The 19,985-nt window shown below is 43.2% G+C and overlaps 1 protein-coding gene across 2 annotated transcripts in view; it reads right to left on the bottom strand.

Annotated features, from left to right (window-relative positions):
* The window catches only part of Ano6 (anoctamin 6), a 170,541-nt gene extending 151,144 nt beyond the window's left edge, over positions 1-19,397 (bottom strand). Inside the window, exon 1 of one of the 2 annotated variants that reach the window (XM_027396379.2) lies at positions 18,900-19,397. In XM_027396379.2, coding sequence (XP_027252180.1) covers positions 18,900-18,972 — 73 coding nt within the window. In that variant the 5' untranslated portion in view covers positions 18,973-19,397. The remainder of the gene's footprint in view (positions 1-18,899) is intronic. The other variant, XM_027396380.2, reaches the window with a different exon arrangement.
* Positions 19,398-19,985: the final 588 nt, after the last annotated feature.

Genomic DNA, 19,985 nt, shown 5'->3' with positions numbered 1-19,985 from the left:
AAGCTAACCAAAAAAATGAATAGAAATGAGACAATATACATTTAAAAATAGAATTTAAGCTGGGCATGGTGGCATACTCCTGTAATCCTTGCACTCGAAAAGATACAGCAGGAGGACCAGGGATTTCAAGGCAGCCTACAATACACAGGAAGTCTGAGCCCAGATGGGGCTACATGACACCCTGTCTCAAACAAAATGAAATAAAATTACTAAGATGCCAGGATATCAGCTAATCAAGTAGTTATACTGCCCCTATTGGTTTATGCTTATATCTATAACTAGATGCTATAAACTAACTGTATCCTACCCAACTTCCTAGCATGAAATCCTGGCTGTCAATCTGATAGGATTCCCTGGGCCCTCTGGGAAGTAATTGGGGTCAGATGATGTCATGAAGGTGAGGCTCACCATGGGATGAACACTCCTTTAAGAAGAGACAGGAGTGGGCACTGCAAGCCAATAAGAGAGCTCATGGCAGAAACTAAGTACGCTGCCCCCACTCACATCTCCAACCTTTTTGAACACCGCCATGGAACACAAGCTCCAGTCTTGGGCTACAGGACCTCCTTATAAAGATGGGACCAAACCACTGCCTTGTTTACATTTAAGCATTCTTATGGAGGCAAGTCTATATTGGGGATCATTAAGTGCGTAATTAACTCCCCAAACCCAACAGAACTGCCTGTATACCCACCTCCACATTATCATAGGTCACTGCTCAGTTTCTTCTGCCCAGGCCCAAGGACTTCAGCCCACTGCTCTGTCCTCAATGTGGCAATGTTTATTTCAACTTGAATTCTCAAATGTAGAAACATTCCAAGCACTCTCTTGACCCAGGTTAAAAAAATTCTGAAGAACTCAAAAAGAGGATTAGGCTGGGAAAGTGCAAGCAAACCCAAAACCACAAAACAAACTTCCCCTGGGTTACAGTCACTCACTGCTTTCAAAGAAGCTTGCTGGTGGCTGGTCTTGATCAGAATCATTTATTGCAGAAGGTAAATGAATATATTCATTTTAACTCATTCCGACTGTAACATTAAGAACAGAGAGCCTGAGTATTAACTGAATGAAGTCACCAGAGGAATAAAAATCAATTAAAGACGTACTGTGTGCTTACACGCAGACAGACTTAGGAATTCAGTGGTTTAAGCTAATTTCCCTCTTGGTGTTTCCAGACCCTTCAGTAACACAAGCAATGCTTATTAGTAATATTAATGCACCATATGCTATCACTGTCAACTTAATAATCTCATTTTTTTTACTAAAATGTCAATCTAACTTCTGCAATCCCACCCAAGAGAATCTATGAAAAATCCTAATTAACAGATTTATTCTATAGGCAGAGTAATTTGCTGTGAACTCATTCAATGAGTGTCTATAATTAAGCTATTTTACCTATGACAATAGTTTTATTTGAATCATGAGATTTACATTATCAGGCCAATATAAACAGCAACTAGCCCTAGGGTCTATAGCCATGGGCATGTATTATCTCATTTCACCTTCAGAGTGAGAAAGGCAAAAGTTCCAAAATCTCAACAGTTTCCTAAGGTTGTCAAGAAACTGTGTATCCCAGTCACTTTGTAATTCAGGGATTCCCATGTCAGAAAAGTCTCCTAATGAGTCATTCCTATTGCTTTATACTAGACAGAAATGCAAAACATTTGCCAGGAAGACAGTGAAAAAGCAGATTAATGCTAGGAGGGTGTTTTCTATAAAAGAGCCACTGATGATAACTCCAGGAGGAAGGAGGGAAAAAAAATCAATTTCAACTTTGTTTTTCATATGCCAAATCAATACAAAATGTGATGCTTCTGATTTTTTATATTAAAAACCAGACAGTCTATTAAAAATTACATGTTGGTACATGGAAATACCTGATGACTTCACTACAAGATACTACAAAGGTTTAAAAGAAATATTCACTTTCCAACACACCTTATGAGGCCGAAGTCATTGTCCTACTGGAATGTAGGAATAATGGCTGACACCTGCCCAAAAGGTGGTCTCAAGTATCATCTGTGACCCCACAAAGCCACTTGCTGGGATCCTAAGAACAGAAGCTACCAGGACTCTGTCCTTTTTCTTTGTTCTTTTCTTGTTTTTTAAAATTAATTCCCCAAGAATTTCATACCATGTATTTTGATCATAATCACCCCACACTCTTTCCAGATCCCCCCCCACCATTCCTTACCCACCTTTACAGTCTCCTTTTTTGTTGTTGTTGTTGTTGTTGTTAACCTATCAAGTACAGTTTGTGCTGCCTATCTACCCTTAGATAGCTGACCTTCTGACCCCAGAAGGTGGTCAACCTGCCAGGACCCACACCCTTATAAAAAACTAACTCTTCCTCTCCTAGCAACTATTACTTGACAATATCTGATGTCCACACATACCCCTTCCCTGTGTGCCAGAATTTTATCTAGCCTAAGCCTGCATATGTCTTGAGTAGGCTGTCTCAATGGCTATGGATTTCATATGTGCAACTGTCCTAGTGTGTCCAGTAAACATTGTTATATTGTCGTCATCTACCACCTCTGGATCTTACTGCCCCTTCTTCCAGAATGATCCCTGATCCTTGGGAAGAGGGGGTATGATAAAGATATCCTAGTCAAGGCTGGTCATTCCACAGTCTCTTACGATCTGCAGCTTGATCAGTTGTGAGCCACCATCTACTACAAATAGAGGCTTCTCTGATGAGGGTTGGGAGATGCACTATTCTGTGTGTATAATGAGCAGCCATCAGTTTAAATACTATGGCCATTCAGGAAAGAAACAATGGGTTCTAACCTGGGGCCTGTCACCTGTCACGCCATAAGTCTGTGGCCCCAATAATGGTACCAGGTCTGGATAACTTACTCTTACTGCAGAGATTTACAGGTGGCAAACCACCACAACACATCTGCTGCAAGGTTGGAGGAGTCTCAGAACACCTCTCAGGGAGCCGAGACCCAGCCTGGCTCCTGAGGCTACAGTCCCCACACTCTGACAAACTACTGTGTGCTTGCTCAGGCTGCATGTTTTGAATTTCCTGTGTCCTGTGACCAAGTAATTAAAACAGGAAGTCAAAAGCAAGGGAGAAAGGGAAGGAAGAAAGGAAGAGAGGAAGGGAGGGAGAGAGGAAGGAAGGAAGGAAGGAAGGAAGGAAGGAAGGAAGGGAGAGAGAGAGGGGAAGAAAGGACAGAGGGAGGAAAGGAGGGAGGGAAGAAGGAAGCAAGGAAAAAAGGAAGGAAAAGCAAGAGAGCATCCTGTGCTTTTCTTATCCTCACAACACAGCTTCTCTAGGGAACTCATGATGGTTTGCAAAGGCTAGGGTGGCAGGCAGCATGGCTTCAGTATTCCACAGCACTGAGCAGTCATACTTTAACTCCTCATAATTAACTCAGTTATCCTAGAAACAGGCAATGTGGTCCCCTTCAGCATCAAAGGGAAATTATGGCTATGTTCACCAGAGACCAAAAAAATCTATAACATACTTCCCATGAAGCTTAGGGAATTCAAGATCTCCTTTCTCTAACCATGTAGTCCATAGACCCTGTGCAAGAAACTTCTACGTGATCCCCGTGCTTCAACAATGAAAAAAACAGAATTGGGGCAAAACCTAGATCAGTTTCTAAAAAGGATTCACTATCCTAAAATTCCCATGATCTTCCTCAAAGGTACTTGGCACCTTTATGTGTATCTATGATCCTAGCACTGGAGAGGCTGAGGTAGAACAAGCTCCAGTTCAAGGCCAGCCTGGGTTACAAAGTGATACTCTGTCTCCCACAGGGAGTGGGGAGGCACCTCTGATAAGAGCAAAAAATGCAGGAAACTGATATAGAAAAACTAACGCTACAAGTTAAGATGCAAGGCCCACATGACTCCTACAAACAAATGCATTTAGACTGCCAAAAACTTAAAAGCAATCTAGAGTAATCATTATTTTATCAAAATAATCTCTCATTACTGGGGACAGAATGACAAATGAATATTTCACACAGCAGAAATGTAGGGGATGATGTTTTACAATTATATGTAGAAACCTAACTAATATACAGTCATCATCTCTCTGTCTCTGGATCTGCATCTAGAACTCCAACCATCCTCAGATTGAAAATATTCCTGGAAAAAAAAAGCTTTGTATCCACACTGTGGTAGTTTAAAAAAGTTCCCAAAGGGAATGGCACTATTAGGAGGTGTGCCTTTGTTGGAGTGGTTGTGGCCTTGTTGGAGGAAATGTGTCACTGTGGAGGCAGGCTTTGAGGTCTCATATATGCTCAAGCCACACCCAGTGTCTCAGTTCACTTCCTATTGCCTGCAAGACATAGAACTCTCACGATATCTGCCTGCACACCGTCATGTCACACCATGATGGTGATGGATTAAACTCTAAAACTGTAGGCCACCCAATTAAATTTTCCATTATAAGAGTTGCTGTGGTGTCTCTTCACAGCAAAAGAAAGCCTAACTAAGACATACACTGAGTATGTACCTTTTTTTTTTTTTAACATTTTCTCCAAGGAATACAATGTCAACATTGTAACACCATGACAAGTATTAATAGCCTTTGCAATGTATTTGGTCCTACAATACAGAATTGACTTACAGTATACGGTGGGTTATATGAAAGTGCTACACCTTTATATAAGGGATCTGAGCATTTGAAGACATTTAATACCAGAAGGCCTTAAAGCCAACCCTCCACAGATACCAAGAGATGATGTGCAGATTTAAGTCAAGAGATATAAACATTATTTTTCAAATGCATATAAAAACTGTAACATATTAAAAACGAAAACACTCAGGAATAAGATGGTCAGCTTTAATTGTCAACTTGATACAACTTAGAATCACTGGCAAAAGTCTTGATGAAGGGCTGTCTACACTAAGATGGCTACACACATGTCTGTGGGAGACTGACTTAACTGATACGGGAAGACCCAGTCGACTGTGGGCAGTACCATTCTCTAGGTAAGACGTCCTGAACTGTGTCAGAACAGAGAAATCATGCTGAACACATATAAATGCATGCATTCATTTCTTTCTTTTCTTGTATGAAGTTCCTGCCTTGACTTCCCCACCATGATGGACTAAAGACTGGAATTATACGTAAAATAAACTCCTTTCTCTGCCACTAAGTTGCTTTTGGTCATAGTATATTATCATAACAACAAAAACAAAACTAGGGCAGAAGGACTGTTCTCTGTCCTTTAGAGCTTCATATGTGAAAGTTCATAAAACTTAGCAAAACAAATGACAGGTCACGGCATATACAAGCTCTAACGGAAGTCCACTGATAAACCCTGAAGTTTACTTATTCGAAGAATTTATCACTTTCTTAATTAAAAACTGACCCACCCAAACACACACACACACAAAATCAACCATGTATGTCTCAGTTCTATCCAACTGTCAGGGTACGTTGCCTATGTACTCACCCAAAAATAGCTAATTTCCTCTCCTAAAACAAACAAGACTTTTCTGCCCTCCACAGAAACTTCATACCCAAATCCATTCACCCACCCCAAATAGAATCTAGGTGGAGAAGAGGAGACCATCTGCAAGGAACAAGGCTTGCCCCAAGGAGGATTGAATAAAGCTAGGAAGATGCAGAAGGAAAGCCATCTGGAGGAAGTCACAAAAGCCTGAGAGACGCCAGGACACACTAGCTAAGGGCATTAGCCTCCAGGAAGGAAAGAAAAGTCTTTCACGACTCTTTGGATCCAAATAGTTTAGTAAATAATGGTGGTTTTCACCAGAAGGTTTTTTCCTGAAGACAGAAAATGTTCATTTTCACACTGTAAAATACAGAGGAGCGCTTTCCAGTCATGGGTTCTGGGGTTCACACACCCACACCAAGCCACCAGCCTGTCTTTTTCATTTTGCTCAGAATCATGCAGCTGAAGGTCACCAGGTCGTGGGGAGCTGCTTCTCAATAAAATGACACGGGTAACAATCTGGACCCAAGATTTCAGGCACCACCAGTGCAGTAAAGAGGAGACCTGGGATGCAGTATAAACGATTAAATCCAATAAGGGACGCTGATAAGCAAGCCCATATCCGGTCTGCTTCAGGCAGGAGGTAAGAAGCACCACACTGGATAAGGATTCCAGGCAAGAAGGAAATTAGAAGACACTAACAAGAGCCAGATAGAATCAGTGGACCTCAGCCGAGGAAAAACACTGGCAAGAAAGGAATATGGACAAATGGGGACATGTGCTGAGAGGCAGGCAATATTATCAGAAGTGACACTTGAGGTTATTGCTGGGCTAATAGTGATAACTGAGTCCTTTGATGCTCCTCACATAAAGCCAAAACTGGTTCCTCAGACTGGGGTGTGGCCCTGCTAGGACGTGGGAGGCAAGCTAGCTCTAGGTGGAGTGTGGATGGAGGCAGCCATCTGATTCAGGCAGCTCCTAGGCCTCTCTGTAACTCAGGCAGTGAATGACTAACAGTGTAAATCAGACTCAAGAAACCATGAGTCACACTTCAGGGAAACCAGCAACAGTGCCAAATAATTTCTCTGAGAACTGGGAACACATGGGCTTGGACAAATATTGTGGAATCTAATATCTGGGGCCAAGACTGAATACAGCTCCTTTCCTTTGCATAGGTCAGTTTTAGTTTTGGGTTCCTAGAGCTCTTCGGTTACCAAATGAGGCTAAGAATATCCATCTAAAACATGCCTCAGGCAAAAAACACCAATAAGTGCTGACCTTTTGGAAAAATTAATTATTATACTTGACATTCTTGTGCAGAAGGAACAAACCCACAAGCACTTCGGGGTGGATTGTTATCACACACAAGGGTCAGCAGCATGCTCACTCAGGGGGTAGCATGCAAATTAGAGCAAAGCAATTAAAATCTGAATCTCTATACAATGAGCTGAGTTCGCTTTTCTTACATCTCCCCCCAAAACCCTGCTGCAACTTAAAGTTAGTTAACTTCCTATTACAGGTGAAGGCATTGTGTGAGCTGCTGACAAGATTACCAAGATAACCAGGCCAAAAAATAGCTGACTTCAAATAAAATGAAAAGGGGTAATGTTTGGAAGCACTTTAAGATTTAACCCAAAATGTTTTTTACAGATAGTCTTGTAGTTCAGACACACTGAACCAATATTAAGGATAGATAACCACAAATAGATTAACCTCCCAAAATAACATTCAATGTGAAAAGGGCCAGGCATGAAAAATTAGTATCCTCCACTTGGTTCCATTTACATGAAACCCAACAGCTGCCAAACTGTTTGCAGGAGAGGTCATTAAAATGTCCCCCTGGACTGAGGAAAGCAGCAGAATAAAAGGGAATAAGAGGGTGGTGGAAATGGCCTACACCTGGTTGTGGGTGTAGTTACACCCAGGATTGAATGTGCCAAGCTGAACAGTCAAAGGTGTGCATATCACTATATAATCAAAAGCATCTCTGGACCCAGGCAAACCATCAGACAAAAGCATGGCTGAAGGCTGCGTCAGTATCTCTCATGCTTTCTCAACTTCACCTATAAAGAAGATTCCCATTTGGGAAGAAACCACATGTAATGAAAATAAAAGCAAACTGAGGAGTCATTCTAGTATAAATAATCCTAGTATAGGAAAACAAGCAGTGAGATTTGTTTAAATAGCAAATGAAGAGAGTTTGGATTCATGCCCTCCTTGCCCCATGACCTGAGAACAAAACAAGCCTTAATGCTGCCCGTCCATATCAATTTAGGTGCTCTGAATATTCACAGGGAAGGGATTTAGAGAAAGATTACCCAGCTAGTGTTTCCAGAGTGAGAAGCTGGAGAAGTGCATAGTCACCTGTGGGACTTTCCCGCCTCACAGGCCCTCTGATTCATGCCCCAGGGGCTAGCCTATGACTCCCAGCAAAGTCAGTCCCTCCTCCCAACTGAAGTGACTCACTATGCTGAGCAAGAAGAGCAGGAAGAGAACCTGGTCCTGGCAGAGAATCCAGATTTGTTCTCCTCTGGGTCCCATGCCTTTGAGAAGAGAGGAATAGATTGGGTTCTGGGAATGGCTGTACCCACTCTGTCTCTCTTCTTCCTTTGATAGCTCAGAAAACCTAACAGAGTTGATGGCATTAATGGTCTCAGCACCCCATCCTTTACAGAAGGGAGAGGATTGTACTAAGTTGAACTGCAAAGCCATTATGAAGGGATCTGAGGGTGTAACCAAGTTTTGTTACCTCTAATCCAGTGTTGCTATTGTAGCCAACACACCAAGGCATAGTGGGGCTTAGGACTGTGAGCAACAGTATTTTGCAAGGTTCATTAAAAGCCACAGAAATCAATATAAACCAAGCCTGTGCCTGACCAGTTCCCCAGGACAAGTGGAATTGGAAGCCTGAAAGTACACGCAGGGTTTCTCACATTTGCCAAATGTACATTTGAGCCTTCTCTCAGCCCTGCTTTTCAAAGAGATGCTCCTCTAAGACCATGCTATTTTTAGAATCATGAAAATAACAGCTGCACTGCCAGTCATCCCCCCAGTGAAAGCTCCTCCCCCGGACAGCAGTGGGCACACCCAAGATCTTTTCTCAATGCACTCTCCTGGTTTGCTCTCCTTTGACAACCTTTAAATATAGTTTGCTGCACTCAGTTGATAGGTCTGCTTTACCCTGCCAGGGCGGTCCATGTGCTGAAGGTAGGGGCCACTTGTCTTCTCTACTATTCATTTCCTAATGCCGAGCATCACACCTAGCATCCCGAAGGCACCCAGTGGACTTGAGGTAAAGAAGCAGAATGCGGCAGGCGCTTGGTTTTTATGCATTACATTTAGACTACAAACTCCACTGAAGAGGAGCCATCATCTCTACCTGCTTCTGTATCTCAGACCTTATAGAGCACACAGCCTAAAGGAGGTCTTGAGTAAACCTTACCAAGTTAATACAGAGAGAAAGGTGGGACCATATATACTTAAATCAGGTCTGATTTGCAAACAGAAATCACTGCTAGCAATCCAGTCAGAATCCAAAGAAACTTCTGTGGTCAAATGAGTTAGTCAACACTATCTATGATGGAACTATTCAAAATAAGTACATGAAGTATGAAATGAGCCAGAAGCCACAGCTTAGGCCACTGTAACGCCCAGGAAAACCATGATTACCCTATTGCTGAGAAGCCTTTGGTGTTTGCTTACGCTAAGCATGATGAAAGGCTTGTCTGCAAGTGTTCGCATCTCCTCTATGATTTGTAGGCTGCAATGAGCCTGTTATAGATGCCTGTACCCAGTGGTCACTAAACACTATTTACTTTTAAGTGGAGGAAACATGAGAGGCCCTCGTGGCAGAGGCTGTACTCCAAGCCCTCTGACTGAAGGATGGAATCAGGCTTCCCCTGGAAGTCGCTTCTATTAAAGGTGTGAATGTAAAGCAAATATCCTGAAACTCTACTCCCCTCTTCCTTCCACTTTTCTCTCCCTCACCCCAAGGGGAGGCAATGCATTAGCTTTCCTCAGCCTGATGCTTCTGGAGGGGTGGCTGAAGTCCAGCTCCAACAACTGAATACAGACCAAATCGCCCCCACCTTCTCAGTACACAAAATGAGAAAACATTATCTCCTATGCCTAGCCTGCAAGTGATGTAGAGTTTTCACTTTTATCATTAAATCCAAAAGAATTAAAACTACAAGGGCAATAATTCATAGTGTGCTCATGCCTCCCACTTTATCTGTCTTTTTTTTTTTTTTTTGGTTTTTCAAGATAGGGTTTTTCTATGTAGCTTTGGAGCCTATCCTGGCACTCAATCTGGAGACCAGGCTGGCCTCGAACTCAGAGCGATCTGCCTGCCTCTGCCTCCCGAGTGCTGGGATTTAAGGTGTGCGCCACCAATACCCAGCAACTTTCAAGCTTTTTAACACTACCCAATGAACAGAAAATTTTAAGTCTCATAGGCAACTAAACATTCTGGAAATTTTCCCTTTAAATTCATCTACTATTAGAATAAGAAAAACAAAACAAAACAAAACAAAAAAAAAACGATAGAACCTCACCTTGCAACTTGGTACAGCTGTACTGGTGGCTCCTCTGTATGTCTGTGATGCTCTTATCCTTGACCAGAGACCCTTCTTTGTGCAGTGGCAAGAGGCAATGGAGACTCATAACTGGTCTAAGTGCTGAGAACAAGGGACTGTAGTACTCAACCCTACGTAGAATATATATATCAACGCCCCCACCTGAGGCTTATCGAGCATCGAGGAAGAATGCTTGGAAAGATTGTAGCCTGCAGGTAGGGAAGCGGGGAATAATGTAAATGGGATAGTCATTACAGCATGAATGTACAGTTACCTGCAAAAGACCTAAGGGTCAAGTCAGCCAAAATTCTAGCATGGATGGGGAGGGGCTCCCAAGACCGAAGCTAGGGGAAGGAAAAGTCATTTTTTTTTGAGGGTGTGGTGACTGATAGGTTGACTCTGGTGGATGCCCTAGTACCCATATCTATTCAGGTAGCACTAATTAGATTCAGTAGGCTAATTAGCAAGGGGGCAGGGAGGGAGGATCATATGGAAAGAGAACATGAGTTGAGAGGGGACACGTTAGGTGGTTCCAGAGGAACTGGGAGGGGAACAAAATACATTTTATACTTATGTAAGGTCTTATTCCTTATACATTTTTAGAATAAAGGCTATCAAAGTACCATCTATCATAATGGCCCTTTACACTATATCCTCTTATCTTCCTTACTAAAATTGTATCAAGGTGCTACAACTCTGTTGTGAAATGCATCTACTACTGTAAAATTTTACACCCCAGTCACTTACACTTCTTCATATTCTGTAGTTGTTTTATAATGACTAGGATTGACTAGCCTATGAGCCAAGAACCATCTACTGTGTTGTATGTATTAATCCTGTAACTGCCATGCCCGAGGACCAGTCGCTATCCAAAAGGCCTAGCTTTCCAGCCATATGTCAGTTCTTTGTCTTATTTATTCATCAGAGACTATGCATCAGGCACCATGCTGCCCACGAGGGCCACAGTCCTCAACATAGTAAGGTAAAAAATAAAAACTACCAAGCAGCCATGGGATATGGAAGTAGAAATCACTGGCTTAGGGAAAAGGTGAAAGTTCTACAGAACAGTCAAGAGGCAACCCCAGATTCAGTTTACAATTGTGGAAACATCAGTTCAGTAGGCTTCATAATCCCACAGAATACATCAAAGTTTTTCATGATACCATACATTCGATATTCCCACAGACAACAGGAAAAGAGAGTGAGCCATTGGGCCTGGCTTGAGCTCCTGAAACCTCAAAGCCCACCTCAAGTGACACACTTCCTCCAAAGCAGCCACATCTACTCCAATAAGGCCACACCTCCTAACAGTGCCACTGCCTCTGGACCTTTGGGGGCCATTTTCATTCAGACTCCCACAGTCACCTACTTGAATGTCTCCTTCCTCACTTTCTATGCAGGTATACACACACTTCATCCAAAACTGGGGGATGATACGTGTTACAGGGACTATAATGCCCACATTTCACCAGCCAAGTATTAAGGAGTCCACTATGCATTAACCCCTACAGCCTTTAGCTAAGGTTCCCTAAGAAGAATTACTGTAGAAACATGCTTCCTGGTGTTAAGGAAACATTATCAGCCTGTGAGACTATAGGAAAAAAAAAAAAACACACAATAATTATCTCTACAGAAACTGTTGGGTATCATTCCTTAACTCTTACCTTTAAACGCATGGGGCTGCAGAACAGTCACTGTTGCGACTACCCTCAGCCAATCACAAAGCTCCGGGGTGTATAACAAGATACGACAGAAGCAGGCAGCTGAGATTCAGAGGAAACAGTCTAGTGCTGTCAGAGGTTAAGAGGAGCAGATCCCATTACTGCCTTTTTAAGAAAAGAATATACTACAATGGTGACATTGTGGCTAGAGACTATAGCCTTGCTGAGCAGCACGGTGCCTGATGCATAGCTTCTGATAAAGGATGAGTAAATAAGAGAGAGAATGGTACTGATTGCTAAGGAACAGGTGTGTGACTGCATGTATGCATGCATGCGTGTGTGTGTCCTCTTCCCGATACTAAGAGCAGGGGTGTGTGTGTGTGTGTGTGTGTGTGTCCTCTTCCCAGTACTGATTACTGAAAAGCAGGTGTGTGTGTGTGTGTGTGTGTGTGTGTGTGTGTGTGTGTGTGTGTGTGTGTGTGTCCTCTTCCCAATACTAAGAGCAGGTGTGTGTGTGTGTATGTGTGTGTGCAACCTCTTCCTAGGTCTAACAATATCATCCTTACATCCTCCCATCAACCTCATAGGGATGAAGAGACAGGCTTTGGCAGGTGAGAAACTGGCCTCTGGTGACAGGCTCTTAGGTGAATACCACCAGGTGCTAGCTGACACAAACTCAGTCATTCAAGACCCTTTCCCTTCTTCCTGCTCAACGAGGGTAGCAAGTATCTTTATGGGCTCCCCTTCTTCCATAAAATTTGTTTCTGCCCTCTATAAGAATTGCCTTTGTCCCAAAGAAAGCAACAAGTTCCTAGAAACCCACTTTTGTTCTTCCTTAAGTGGCATCTAAAGCCATTAATGCTATATCCGTTTCTTTCCATATTACTGGGAAATTCTGGCTTTTCTTTTTCAGAAATAGTAAATTGTGTCTCACACAACTGACACACACAGGACCTGTTTCATAAATAACAGAAGGAGATAAAATGATTCAAACAAATGCAACTATTTCAAATCATTATTCAAATGAGGGTAAAACCTTAAAAGCCATAAGGCTCAGATTGTGTTTAAAATAAAGCTCTTTTTTTCTTTTGAATGATTTTTCTCAGAAAAGAGCATAAATAAGAAAACAAAATGTTTAAGATCATGTTTATATGTTGATGCCATAAGAAAAAAAATCAGCCATCATTTTGAGTGTGCAAAGCCAGGGCACACATTATTTTTTCAAACATCTATCTGTAGTGTCTGAAGAGATCATAAAATTTCAATTATGCAAACAGGATCTTGGTTTCCACAAAACAAACTTCATAAACAAGCCTTTCCTTTGCATGATTGCACTTTGTAAAAGAACATCTATTTATATGACTTTGACCCAAGGGTAAAGTTCTGTCAAAGTTAAAAGAAATACTACAAAAAAAAAAAAAAAGACTTTAAAAGATCAATGCCTCCCCCCATCTTAAGTATTTGTATTTTAAAATAATGTGGCAAATTGTAGAGTCCTGACATCCTAAAATAAAAGTATTAAATATAAAGCAACATCTGGACTCCACAAAAGAATATATTTTCTTTCGTGTCTTTGGCTGCTGAATAACTTCCTGTGGCACACTCTGTCAATGGTATTCAGAAGTGTATCCAGGGCACCCATAAATGCAGAAGGATGGAGAGCTGTCATTAACCCTTCAATGTGTCTCTATGCCTGTTGCACAGGATCCTGGGTCTGAATGATGTCTGCATTGCTCTTTGGCCCACATCCAAAATCCTCTACCATTGGCATACTCATCTTAGGTTCCTCAAACTGGTTGTTTCTCGGCATGGATGCCAATTAATTTTAGCTGCAAAGCTGAAAAGACAAAGCTAAGCAAAGCCAAAAGGAGTCATAAGGAACCATGACATTGGCCAGGAGTGGCTCGGTGGTGGAGCACTTGTCTTGGTGTGCATGATGCTCGGGGTTCCATAATAATGGTGATATGAGTGTGACACAATCATTTGGCCACCTTAAATTCCCACACTCTTAGTCCTAAAACTTATGAATCAGTCCAGAAGTCCACATTTTCTTGATCGAAAGTAATTAGATGTGTCTCTTTGTTCTAAAACTAGGCTGTTTTCACTCCGTCCCAGGACTAAATGCACTGTGTCTAAAAGGGGACAGGCAGCTTAAACCACATGGCGTGAAAACCTAAATCAGTCCTGTAACAAAAGCTGTGTTAGACACCTACTATGTGAAAAGCATCATGATGAGCAGCATAAAGCACCCCACAGTGGGTCTACAGCTTTTGGTCAAGATGTACTGTTAATGGGAAACAAAGTGGTAGCTACAGGACAACTTTAACTAAGGCACACTCATTCCAGTCTAGCCTGTTCCAAATACCATCCTCTACCTTAGACATGCATCATGCAATTCTTAGTAATGCATTATGTCAGAATTTAAAAACATACCTCTAATAGAAATGTCTGTAGTTGTGTTTGATCTAAATTTCTTGGCTTCTAAAGGGGGGAAAAAAATGAGGAACCAGTAACATATGCCACTATGGCAACCCCACCCTCACACAAACTTTTTTAGAGTAATTCTCTTAGTGTTCTGTTGTCACATAGGGAACAGCAGGTTGCCAAAGAGGAGAGAGACTAGGGACCTTTTGGAAAACTGTTATATGACTTAAAAGTTAGAATGTGGATGGCTGGTCATGACTAGGTATGGAACTAGGTGTGGAACACTAGAATGAAAGAGAAAATGTCTTTGATCACTGTTTTAAACTCTCATCTTTTTGTTAAAGAAAATGCATATATATGTATATGTACACACACGTACACACACACACACACACACACACACACACACACACACACACACACCAATGTAACATAAGCTGAAGTTAGTACTGGGTTCATTTGGGGTTTAAACCATCATGCCTTTAGGAATCACTTCCCCATCATCTGTCTTCTCATCCCTCCCCAGCTCACTCAGCTGCCCACACCTCTCTACAGCTAGATCAACAAGGGTACATGCTTTCTCCTTGATACCATTTCCGTACCAGGACTTCTCCTGACACACCCTTTGATTACAGCTCTAGTAATAGATTACTGCAATACGGAGTGCAACGAAGCAGAATAACTGAGTGTATGTGTTCTTATGATAACAAAGAAGAGATTTCTACAGAGCCATAAAACCGCTAAGCATTATGTTAAATCATTTCAAGAGTGAGTCACTCTGTAGTGGCTCATGCCTGTTATCCCAACACTCAAGAGGCAGAGGCAGGAGGATCTGGAGTTCAGAGCCAGCCTTTGCTACATACTGAATCCAAAGGCAGCCTCCCTGTAAAAGAGTGACTCCAAAATAATAAAATAAAAATAAATAAATACACATATGTACACATATACATAATAAGCAAATATATATGCATACACACATATGCATACATACATACATTTCATCCTTTCAGAATTGACTGGTTGGAGGGAGAGGGAGAGGGGAAGTACATGTGAAACAAGCCTGTTCCCTAACTTGAATTAATAATAATAATAATAATAATAATAATAATAATAAGAGAAAAAAAATAAAATGGTTTGAAATTTGCATGAAAAAAAAAAAGAATTGACTGGTTGGCTTCTACCTAAGCATAGAAACCTTAAAACTCAAAGTCAATTTATATTTTAGAAGAGGGTGAGAAAGAGACATGATTTAAAAAAAATCTTCATTGAGATAGTTTTTATAATCTCTACAAGATTTAAGTGAACTCCACCCAGCACTAAGAAATTTAGACTTCAGTAAATGCAAGATAATGAAACAAAACCAGGATGAAGACTAAACGCAACAGAAGAAGGGATGTGAGACTGCCCTGGGGGTGCCTGAGGGATGGCCTTTATCAGCTTATCTTATCAGGAAGGAGGAAGAGTCACTGAGAAAGAGAGGAAGTGGGGTTGAAAGCAATGGTCTGAACCAAAGCAGCCAAGAAAATTAGGACTTAACAGACACCAGCACCCCACCCACACTGCCCATCCTTCCCATCACACAGCTCAAGAGGGCAGTCATACTGGGTGTGATAGCTAGAACTGGCTGCTTAGAGATAGCCCTCCTTCGGTAAACTCCAGGACATATTTCTTAATCCTTGGGTCACTACAGCCACTTCTAAACCCAAATCATGGGAAGGGTTATAGGACCATCTCTCTCCTACTCTGCTTCCCAGCATGCTACCAGGTGCAGTGTCTTTCCATGACACCTTTCTGGGGCTCCCAAGTTACAGGTGAATCAAGATCTTTAACATGCATGGAGTATTCTTCACAGGACAGTCCTTCCTCTATGCCCTGTCACCCTGGTGTCTGTGCCCGAGAAGCCCTCTGCTGCCTTTTGTACACCTGCATGAGCCAGACTTTCACAGCTTCACCATCCCTTCTGCACAGCACCCTCCCACAGTTTTGCATATTCTTCAATAAAGGCCACCCTCTACAAGTGCCCTTTATTTCAAAGGACCCCATCCTGTGAAAGGGGAGCATCTTGCCCTGGTCTAAACACACACCAACCTGCACTTAGCACAGAAGGGTTGCTTGTTACTCTGCTGATGAGGCCTAGCAGAGTAGACCTAGATTTGGGGATGATTAAACACGGAATGGACTGAGGGAATAGAGTTCACATGGGTAGATGAGTCTAAGACTGTTACAGTGAAGGAGAACAAAGTCTGAAGAGGCATGGCCGGACTATTACCTCACGTGGCCTCTTTCCCCTTCCCAAATGGCATGACAATCAGGATGAGAAATCACAGAGTCAACTACCAGAAACAGATAAATGGTAAACCTAAAGCTTTCAACTATTGATAACAAATCAATCCATCTGAACCCTGAGTTCTTCCTCATAGCTCCAATGTCTAGAAGCACTTTCTCTTGGCAGAGTTTGAACCATGGATAATGAAAGAAGATAAAACTAAAAGAACAAAACAAAAACCTGCTATTCAAGCCATTTGGGGAATGAGAAGCTCTAAAGAAATATACTAATCATGAGCCATTAATCATTCTGCCATGAAAGCTATAGCTTTTACTTTTTAAGGGGCTTGGGGGTAGGGCTGAGTGCCAATGCATGAATGAAGGTCATAGAACACATGAAAATTTATTCTCTCCTTCCACCATATGGGTCCTAGGGATTGAACTCAGGTCCTTGGGATTGGTGGCAGATGCCTTTACCCACTGATCATCTCATCTGTCCTATTTCTATCATGTTTTAAATCAAGAAGAAATGATGCCGAGTCAACTCACTGTAATTAGAGGTAAGGGATGGTGTGGAGGGAGATGAAGCTGCCAAGGGCAGTTCTGCTGCACCAGACACTTGCAGTTATAACCATCTCCACCAGGGCACTCCTGCAACTGCTCCCTAAATAGGATTTCTGTGGCTGGTTGGTGAAATTGAGAGTACAAGTTTTGCCCAAAGGTTCATTCATCAGCACGCCTTTTAGGCAGAATTTCCGGTGGCCATGGTGTAAGTCAACGAGAAAGACCATGGGGAGTTCACCATTTTCAATTCTCCGTGTGGGTTCATTCTGCATATGGAGGCCAAGTTGGCATCCAAGTACCTAACGGCTTCAAGAACCATCTGAATTAAGTGTTTATAAAGCTCTATGGCCCAGTCCCCCAGAATTCTTGACTTTACACATGTAGGTGAAACGTCTCTATGATACTATCATCTAGTTAAAAATGTTTTACTTTCATTACTTGCAATTTGATGACACCAGAGCCTCATGTCAAAGTAGTTTTCCTGCTCTGAATTATAAAGCTAAGAGAAATTCAACAGAAAATGCCAATACCAACCATGCTTTAAACTATTATACAACTATCAGAGAGTAGTGACGAAACATACTGATCAAGAACTTTAACACTACAAGATTTGAAGCAGAGGTTACAGTTACAGTCTTCATTCTACCAGTGTCTCCTCCCCCACAGCTGGAAATCAGAATTATTTTGCAATAGCCTGCAAACCACTGTCAGAGTACTTTAGTAACCTCCAAGAAGGTTTATCATTCTATCACTACCATTTATATGTTATAACACGGGCATGGTAAAGCATTTTCTGATTCGAAAGTCATTGTACTCCACATTAAAATTGTAACTAAATAAAAGAACTACCGAAAATTGCCAGAACTTGCTTAAATATCTGTGGCCTGGCAAAATCGGTTGTCTGCTATCTACACTGAAGTATCAATGTAAATACTGGAGGGCACGGTGTGAGAAATGGCAGCAGTAGTTAACTGAATCTGCTGTTTTACTTCATAGAACAAACCTGAATTACATCGGTCACTAAAAGCAAAGCCAGCCTATTGCCAGGCTCTGAGGGCGAACTTACGAAGCCTAATCATGTAACAGGGGCTAGCCCAAATTAGCTTCCCTTTCTAAATTGAAATCTGATGGCGCCAAGTATTTACACTGAGCCCCCTTATGTCAACTTCTATTCCGGCTTGACTCTCACTTGAGTACCTCACTATGACAGACATGAATGTTTTCCTAAGAAACTAACTGATGGTGCTACTTTGAGTGTAACTTTTTAACGCTGCTCCCATGAGTGGTATTTTTATGTAATGATCACTTACTATCCAATCCCACTGAACAGTCGCATCCTACATCTTCTGCCCAGAAGTGGCCAGGTGCAGAGTCCTAACTTGCACAAGTCTGGTAAATCAGAAAGTTGGGCTTTACAGCGTGGGGCGTCAAGGAGGTCAACCTGTGCACACTTTCCTTCTCTTTAAAAAGGAATACTATTTGCTCTCTCCAGAAACATGAGTATCTGATAGATCGCTCCGTCAGAACGAAAGGTCGAGGCTGTCTTGTCCTAGACCCTGGTGTCATCAAATTCCTTTGATTTAAATGATTTGTGGGTAAAATCTGAAAGGAAGGAAAAGCCACACCCAACTCCTAAATCTACTTTGTAAAGTGTTTGGAGGCCGTGAGAAGAAACAGTTTGACAAGCAGGAGGCCTGGTGGAAATGGGCCACCGTCCTCCGCCCTGCGTCGCCCCGCGCCCGCCTCTCCAGCCCTTTTGTTTGTGTCTCTGCGGGCCAGTGCGGGGCTGTGGGCGGGACCGGCATGCGGCGCAGCCAGCGGCCTCCTCCGCACCGGATCAGGTGTGTCCAGGACCCGAGGGCAGGGATCCCGCAACACCGTCCGGAGCGAGCGCAGAAAAAAAACCCCAAGTTGCTTCTGAGTCGCGGCTTCCGCGCAGAGGCGTCCGCCCCGGATCCCCGATCCCCGCGCCCCGGCCCCGGGGCACTCACCGATGTCTCCATCCTCATCGTCGTCCTCCTCCAGCTCCATGTTCAGCAGGACGTTCCTAGTCATCATCTGCATGTCTCCCCTAGATTGGCCCTAGACTGGCGCTCGGCTCCGCTCGGCGCTGCTCGGCTCTGCTCGGCTAGGGCCGCAAGCTCCGCTCAGCCCTGTCGGCGCAGCTTGCTTCACTACGCCCGCGCTCTGCTTCCCTAGCCGAACAGCCAGAGACTGAGCATGCCCAGAGAGACGCCGCCACTCCCGCCCCAGATCAAACTGCCCGGCTTCGGGGCGCCCAGGAGGAAGTGGGGGTGGGAGGAGGCTGGGTTCACTAGGCTACGCCTGCGGGACGCGCTGCAGCTGCAGATGCAGGCCAGCTCCGAGGGGCTCGCAAAGGCTTTTAAACTATTCTGCAGAATGGCAAGACGACAGAACTAGCACAGATGACTGTGGGGCAGACGACACTTGCGTGCGGAGAGCCCGTTGTCCCCGCCCGAGGGAGCAATTGTACCGCACGGAGTGGTCGCGGGGTGCAGCGGGTGCTGGCGATGCAAATCAGACCTCAAAGCCTGGCACTAGGCCTAACACGTCACGACTACGTGTAAACTCTTCAATAGGGCAATGTGGGAAACCACAGTACCAGGAAGAACAAAGAAATGAAAGGGGAAACATGAAGGCTCTGCTCGGCTTGGAGAGTGAAGGAATGCCTCCCTGAAAACTCAAGGACTCTGGAGCGCAGATAGGAGGGAGTTTGCTCCGAAAACGCAGGGAAGCATTTAGAACTGCGGGGCCCTAGAGTCGCCCCTCTGCATAGCTGCTGTCAAGGGCGCTGGTGAAAATTCATTTCTCTGCAGTGCTGGGATGGAACTCCTCACTGGTGGAGCACTTGCTTCCTGAGCCCATTCCTATTATGTGGGCCAGCATTGTTCAATGACACCAACTCTACGATGTATTTTATTCTTTCATATACGTACTCTTTCCTCTCAGATGCTGGGAATCAAGCCCAGCACTTCTGGCATGCTAGGGGAGCACTGTTCACCGACCTATACTCATTTTAATGTTCTCACGTGATGAAAAAAAAAAAAACATTGAGG

Source organism: Cricetulus griseus, chromosome 2, assembly GCF_003668045.3.
Source record: "Cricetulus griseus strain 17A/GY chromosome 2, alternate assembly CriGri-PICRH-1.0, whole genome shotgun sequence".
Taxonomy (NCBI): Eukaryota; Metazoa; Chordata; class Mammalia; order Rodentia; family Cricetidae; genus Cricetulus; species Cricetulus griseus.
The sequence above is the reverse complement of the archived record's forward strand: the minus strand, read 5'-3'. Positions and strand labels throughout refer to the sequence as shown.